The sequence below is a fragment of the Dysidea avara genome, chromosome 11 (assembly GCF_963678975.1).
Source record: "Dysidea avara chromosome 11, odDysAvar1.4, whole genome shotgun sequence".
Classification (NCBI taxonomy): Eukaryota; Metazoa; Porifera; class Demospongiae; order Dictyoceratida; family Dysideidae; genus Dysidea; species Dysidea avara.
The window spans coordinates 23,529,458-23,537,751 of NC_089282.1; the positions used below are offsets into that span (position 1 = coordinate 23,529,458).

At 38.4% G+C, this 8,294-nt stretch overlaps 1 protein-coding gene across 1 annotated transcript; it reads right to left on the reverse strand.

The window, feature by feature from the left end:
- Nucleotides 1-2,394: 2,394 nt before the first annotated feature.
- LOC136238884 (uncharacterized) lies at nt 2,395-3,754 on the reverse strand. Its single transcript, XM_066029516.1, has 2 exons — nt 3,718-3,754; nt 2,395-3,658 (listed from the first exon to the last, which is right to left on the reverse strand). Exon 2 carries the CDS (start codon nt 3,640-3,642, stop codon nt 2,506-2,508), a length of 1,137 nt encoding a protein of 378 aa, XP_065885588.1. The 5' UTR covers nt 3,643-3,658; nt 3,718-3,754; the 3' UTR covers nt 2,395-2,505.
- Between the last annotated feature and the right edge of the window lie 4,540 nt (nt 3,755-8,294).

The following is an 8,294-nucleotide window of genomic DNA, read 5'->3' on the forward strand; positions in this document are numbered from 1 at the left end:
TAGAGTTGTACTGATTCCCACTTTTTAGGGAAAACCGATATCTGATATATATCTTTACCCTGTTTTACTGCTAGTTAACTGATACCTGATTGTAGTTATATTTGTGCATACTGCACTAAAAGTGGAGCTAGTAAAGCCAATGCTATGAAATTGGACACTAACCTCAACTCAAAGTTGCTACTCAGACAAATGAGCTAAGGCCTGTTTATCTTTGTGGTTACCACAAAACATAAACAAATTACCTCAGTACATACCAGAGCCTTTGACACCAGCCCTCCAGTAGTACTGCAGCTGCTGAATAAACTAATAACAAGAGTTAATAATATATAATAATCTGCTGGCCACAGCCCATTACAACTGATTTCCAATTATGGTAAAAACAGCTAATTATTGGCTTCTATTGATTAATTACCGATCTGATTATTGGTACAACTCTAATGCACATGCTACAAAAAGTAGAGAAACAAGCTCAAAAATGTTACAGCTAAAATAAGAATGATCCAGACAACAAAAAGTTAGGAAACAAGTCGAACAAGATTAGATGGCTACTTACTAAAACGAGACACATCTTAATGCCTAGTTTTGGCTAACATCTTGAAATGAGACTAGCCAAAAGTAGGCATTGACAAAACATAATCAGAACAACAGATTTGCGAATATGCGCATGCCATCATTACCTTGGCTGTCTGAAATTTCTGGAGCCATACACCTAGTGCTAGTGGGCAGACAGGCAGATTAAATTAGGTGAATATTTAAAAATTTAAAAGCAAAATTTATTGAAAGGATGCATTTAAATTTACAATTTCTTACCAATCCTTATTTATCAAGTACTACTGCGTGTACTTAATAATTTAGAGTAAAATGCAATGTTCTGTCACAACAGCATGGTCTAGGGGAATTTTTATCTTGTAAATGTATCTTTTAATTTATATGTTTCTTTTGATATCTCATGTTAAAAGTGGAATATGAAATAACTGTTCTACATGATCAAAATTAATTATTAAGTTTTTCGTGGCACTGCTCATCAGGAATGATTACACATCATACTGGTTGAATGCAAATTCACTGTAAATCCTACAAGGAATTATAGTCTCACTCTCCAACTTACTTTTTACTGTGTATACCATTATTTAATATGATATGTTTCACTATTTTCAGCTATTTTACTTTTCCGGTTCTAGTATAAGTCTCACTCCTCTAGTTCCAGTTCTCAACACATCCCTCAACTCACATGTATATATGGTTTAATTTTCTTTATTAATGATTTTTATTTGTGGAATTGTAGCCCTAATAATATGCTTTCCATATATACTCTAGTTGCTCCTTGGTTGTACGTAATTGTGACCCGGTCTGCGAAAAGGGGTCTTATAGGAGCCTCAAGTTTGACTAATAGTGTTGCAAACTGGTATGGAAAAACCGGTTATTAACCAGTATTGTCTAGGTCAAGCCAATTGTTGGCTAAGAAGCAGTTCTGCCTACCCTCTTGGTAAACCATAAATTACCCCTGCTGACAAGTGTTAACATCATAACATACCTCAAAGCATGTATAAACATGTGATTGTAATAGCTGTTTTTGGGTAGTTGGAAAAGGCGGATATGGTCGGACGCGGACGCGGACGCGGACGCGGACGCGGACAATTTCAAAGTAAAACTTTATATCTGCATAAATTTCTTACTTACTTTCTTTCTTTGTATACACAGGTCTCCACTTCCAGAACCAGATGACCTGACAATGTCTCAACATAATAACGCCTATTAAAATGCATATATTATAAGAAGCGTTTACAAGCGCATGTGAGACGTGCGCTACGTTCGACAGTGGCCACCCATGTCTAGAGCAGTGTTCTCCACGAACTGATAGGGATTAATAAAGCTTGACTAAACTCTGTCGCCCTTTTGCATGAGAAGGGGTGGACCGCCGCCAGATTAGCTAGTAGGGGGCGGCCAATAGTTTCTTTTTAGGCCACTCCAAATACCTGTTTCCCGTCCTCAGGCATATTTGCACGCGGGCGGGCGGTCCATTTTCATTGAGATTGGCAGCTTTTCAAGCGATTATTTGACTGGCAAAGCTGTGTCAGAAAATAGCTATAAAAAGCCATCCCACCAAGTGAAGTTTGTGCCTTGATAGCACTGCTGACAGTGTTTCAAGATGGCCTTTACTAAGCCGGTCAGTATGCAAGAATAACCGGAATTAGTGGAAGAATACGGAATATTTAGCTGACTAATCATATGCGGGCGGGCGGCCGGAAACAGGTACACTAGTATAATTGTAGCGTCCTTAAACTCTGCCATGTACGCCCACCTATGTTATGAACGACCTGACTTCCTAAAAAACTGCTCACGAGAACACAGTATTAACTTGGAAAAAAACATCTGTTAACACATGTACAAGTATTCAAGTAACACCAACCAGTACAAGAACTATTAAGTGTGCAAAAATTTAACTGGCTATATATCAAAAATAGCCAATACAAAACACTCTTACAATTGTGCAAACTAATACACTTACAAAACCAAGTTAAAATCATTTTTGAGAAGATCCTTGTGTTCAACTTGCAGTTGTGATTTCACATCATCTGGTATTATAACACAGCTGGCATCAAAGTCAGCAAAGTGTGGTAATATACAACTTCCTCTAACATGGTAATAGACATTTCTTTTTTCCTTTGATTGTTCATACACCCCAGATCTAGGATTATTGAACAAGACAAATTCTTTATGACCAAAAATTATATCATCGGGAGGAGGTAGAGGTCTTTTATCTTGATCTCTTTCTATTTTACCTTTACATCCATTACAACGTGATACATTTCCAAACACAAAAACCAACCAAAATGGGGTCTCCACTAATTGACACTGAATTAATGTGGGTTGACTTGCTGATGACAACTGTGTGGGGTACAGCACTGAACTAGCTGGTGTAAGCTGAGGGGAATACTGCACAGGTAACAACTGTGGTGGGGGATAATGACATGTGGGTATCTGGGATGGTGCATGTATCAACGGTGGTGGGGAATTACAGCCACCATAAACAACATTAGTATTAGTTATACTAGCATTCTGTCTCAGTACCAGCATGGAATCAGTAGTTGGCCCAGTCACCAATGGGCTCCACTGGTTGTGGACAGTATACCCACATGGAAGAGTTGGATCAACACATGCTTGTGAAGGAAGACGTGATGTAGGCTGTTGTGAAGGCAATTCAGATAACACTTCTTTCTGCACTTGAGAACCTCTTCTCTGCCATTCCATGTTTGACTCTTCTGCTCGGTGAACTACATCTTTAATTTGTTGTGCCTGCTTCTTAGTGACTCCTCGTCGCAATGGTTTTTTCCCAGCTGTTTTAGATTTTCCATGCTCAGAAAGAGCAGTAAAATTAGGTGGGTGAGACTGATTTTGATGCCATTTAAAAAAACTGTTTAAAGACTTCTCTGTAATGGCAAGAGCCAAGGAGTGTGCGCATATTTTCATTGACTTGTAAGACAGGCACTGGTCATCACAAGCTATACCACCAGACTCTGACAATTTCACATAATGAGGCCGTTCACTGCTGTAACTTTTGATCATCCATGCATTTTCACTACCTGGGGCTTTAACAATTGCACTATCATCTATTGACAGGTCCTGAGCCTTTTCCCACATACCATCTTTTATGCTACTGGGAATTTGCAATGTATTTAATGGATTTTCAACAACACTGCACTTATTAGAACTCACTTCAACTGCGGCCTTCATAAAACGGTTAATTTTTCGCTGACGTTGATCAAGAGTCATTTTAAACCATATGTGGAAGATTCAACCTGAAGATAACGGTAATCTTCTTTAAGCCTATATTCACCTGTACCAATCAGGGATCGTTCTACTTCACGCTTCTGTTCCTCAAACAATGTTTTCATCTTGTTCACAAAATCAGGAAGCTCTGACTTCTTATGCTCAACTTCATCTTTTAAAATTTTATTTTTTGATTCAACTTCATTCGTGTAATACGGCAAAGGCGGGGATCCTAAACCAGCCTTAGTACGGCAATTTGGAAGCATGTACTTTGCAATAATATCTCGGCAATGCTTGACAAACCAGGTATAGAAAAATGGTGGAGAATTGTAAGGACGTTCTAATTCATCCCAACGGGGCTCAAATTTTGAAAGCTGGTCATTGAGTTCTTCACTCGATGCTGCATCAACAAGACCATGCTCGAGTTGGGAAGGGCTTCCCAAAACATCTTTTATTATTTCAGATCTCAAAGAAGAAGGAATATTTAATTCTTGAAGTTTGCGGTCAATGTTCCCTTTAAAATGCAAAAAACACCTCACATGCTGGGCAACAGGGAAACATGTCATAAAGGCATTTTCCAAAGCCAATTCACCATCAGTACCAAATGCCTTAATGGAGCTAAGCTGTGGCCTTTGGCCAACTAAGGCTGAACTAAAGAAGTGGTATGAGGCAAAATCCTTACATACATGAACAAACAAAGGACCTAACAAAGTAGGTGACTTTCCAGGAACACTTTTGAGCTCAAGCAGTAAGTGCTGATAGGTTGTGACGGTGACATCAAATTTACCTAAATTAAACGTGGGATCAACACCGAATACACAATGCCTCTCACCAGTACAGAAACGCACTAAATCATTAAGAGTATAATCAAAAGCTAAAATCATCATGGGAAAAGGCGCAGCATTCACTGTCCTCACAAAGGGATCTTTGCATCTCTGCCCTTCTCCTTCTTTACACATATACATAACTGCATACAGTGGATCATGGTCTTCTTTGCCTACACCTTTTCTCCTTGCGTCACTGATTTGTTGTCTACCACGGGGAAGAGAACTGGCACTTGATGCCTCCAAGATTCCACCTGCCTCACTGTTAAGATATTTTAGTGCACGTTTAGCTGTAGTTTGCTTTGCTTTTTCCTTAATCTTGCACATAGTGCTTGGCTTTGTTCTAACATATGGCTGCTGAGAATGAGCATTTCCATGAGGAGCGAATATCAAACTGTGGGGTCCATTTTTGAAATAATATTGAACAAAGGCGAGATTAAGAGTGTCACCATCACAATCTACAAAACAGAAAAAGTGAATACTACTTATAATACACATGCATATATAATGGCACATATATATAATGAGCAAGCACAATAGTAATACAACCTGAAATTTTTAACAAACAAAAAGTTGGCATCACTTAAAAGTCAAATAAAAATATCACAATCAAGTGTTTTCTGGGAAGTAACATGGAGTTAGAATAATACTAAGAGTGAAACATTATCTTCTATAATTGAAACATTATCTCCTATAATAACAGACAAAAACTCATTCCAAACAGCTCAACCACTGTATACGCTAGATGTTATACATAGCGATGTATGCTATACTAGGCAAAGCAATATGCTATAGCTGATACAGAGATTTCTGTTACTATTGGTGGGATGCAATACCGTGGCTAAAGTGATATACAATGAAAATAACTAGGCCACTGTGTAATAAAATAATAGACCACACCATAATACATTTAAACAGTTTTATTGCTACATAAAGTACTTCATGTAGTACTACTGCTTTGTGTTGGTAAAGTCAATTAATTATTTTATAAACAATTGTAGTGGTGAGTTCTGAGAAGCAGCAATGGGACAAACAGGGGAACATAACTTGAAATTTACTGGTTGAATACAAGGAAATCGTGCATGGATCCCAGGCTGTGTCTCAGGCACATGCCAAGACTGCAAGCCGTCTGTTGATAAATCACCATTTTGTCTAGCATTTAAGTGTAGTAATAAGCTATGATGCCTGCTCATATAGGCTATCTGTAGCCTCCCCACAAGTCCTTACAGGATAGTTACTAATAAGTAAATCTAGAGGAGGTAGGACATGCATGCATGCCGCTTGCTTCAATATATTTCTATTTAGAATTTAATTCACACGAGTGCCAAGGGGGGTGCTTCAGCACCCCAAGCACCCTCCCCCCCCCCTAAATCCGCCCTTGTGACTAAAGCAATCAAATTACACTAATAGAGCAAAGTATGTATTCAAAAGCATTAAGTGCATAATTAATAGGGTTTGAGTCTACCAGTAAAACAAAAGTATCAAGCATATTTCTAGCCAATCAGTGAAAGTTACACATGGAATTTGAAGCATAATGTAGCTACAACATAGATGACACTGATGGATGACATTTCTTTTGTAGCCGAAGCTCTATGGCAATAGCTACTTTTCATTGTGTTATTTTACTAACAAATTAATTACAGTAGCTAGTTAATTGCAGTTTTGCTGATTGCTCTATTAGGGTATCTCGATCTTTTGTAACAAACATCCTGCTGTAGATTTAATACCTCATGAGGGAGCTAACTAGTCTCGCGTGCCAGACGGTTTGTGTGGGGGCGGCAAATAAACCGTCTGGTCACTGTTGCACACATTCCGGGACCACTGCCGGAATGTTGGCAGAGCCAATCAGATCGCTTCGCGGACTCTGTGACGAAACAAACACTAATAATTCAAATTCTTAGTGTAATAAAGAACTGAATCTCGGTTACACAGTTACTTTTTCGAAAGTTTAACAACACCATGGGTTTAGGATCTTTGTTTCTCTAGTACAGGGCTCTTAAAAGCGTTGGTATAAGAATGATTATGGTTCACTACGGATTTGTGAAACGGCGGAATTGTAGAGGAAGACGTTCAGCAATGTTTCGAATACGTCACCAGGACAATACCAGTACAATTATCGTCTTAGTCTGCTCACAGAAGTGATTGGAACGATTATTACATCATCCTTGGCGCAAAACAATAGAGTAAATTATCTATTCTCGGACACCATGTATACTCGGACACTCGTTCTTGTAAACTGCTGGACAGAATCCTACGAAAATTGGTGTGGAAATACCTTGCATATAGCCCAACTATACCTCCAATTTTGAGCCAAAACTCTTGTTTGATTGTTGTGCTAGACCACATCAAAGTCGTTGCTCAAAATCATAGATTCTCGGACAAAATTCAAGTATTGTCGGACACCGGTCAGTAATCCTACATCAAATACTTTAAAGATTTACCACCAACACCATCTGTTAGGGCTATTCATTAGCTATCAGCAGAGCCATAGTTTATTTCTTTCTATCTCATTTGCAGGAAGCTGTGATTGGAAATGTGCGAGCATGTCACCACCTCTATTCTCGGACACGAGTTATCAGCTGGTTCTCGTACACGGTTATATCAAATCGTACAAAAATTATTGTGGACATACTTTATACACAGCCTATCTGAACCTCCAAGTTTGAGCTAAAAAGCTTTTATGGTTAGCTAACTAGAGCGGATTAAAGTTTCCACAAGAAAATTAGTATTCTTATTTTTCTCGGATAATAACCAATGCTTCCTACCCCAAATAATTTAGCCACTTCCTACCACCAACATCTGATAGAGCTGTTCATTGGCTATTAGCAGAGCCATAGTTTATTTCTTTCCATCACCGTAATGGATAGTTATGATCGGAAATATGTGAGTATGCAATTACATCTATTCTCGGACACATCGTTTCTGTGCTGTCTGATTGAATCTTGGCTCAAGCTATTTCTGGTGAATTTTTTTACTTTTTATTGACTTGAACTACTTTAAATAGCATGTAATGCCAGTGAACTACCTTTTTGCATCACCAGAAATAGCTTGAGCCAAGATTTAATCAGACAACACAGAAACAATGTGTCCAAGAATAGATGTAATTGCATACTCACATATTTCCGATCATAACTATCCATTACGGTGATGGAAAGAAATAAACTATGGCTCTGCTGATAGCCAATGAACAGCTCTATCAGATGATGGTGGTAGGAAGTGGCTAAATTATTTGGGGTAGGAAGCATTGGCTATTATCCGAGAAAAATGAGAATACTAATTTTCTCGTGGAAACTTTAATCCGCTCTAGTTAGCTAACCATAAAAGCTTTTTAGCTCAAACTTGGAGGTTCAGATAGGCTGTGTATAAAGTATGTCCACAATAATTTTTGTACGATTTGATATAACCGTGTACGAGAACCAGCTGATAACTCGTGTCCGAGAATAGAGGTTGTGACATGCTCGCACATTTCCGATCACAGCTTCCTGCAAATGAGATAGAAAGAAATAAACTATGGCTTTGTTGATAGCTAATGAATAGCCCTAACAGATGGTGTTGGCAGTAAATCTTTAAAGTATTTGATGTAGGATTGCTGACCGGTGTCCGACAATACTTGAATTTTGTCCGAGAATCTATGATTTTGAGCAACGACTTTGATGTGGTCTAGCACAACAATCAAACAAGAGTTTTGGCTTAAAATTG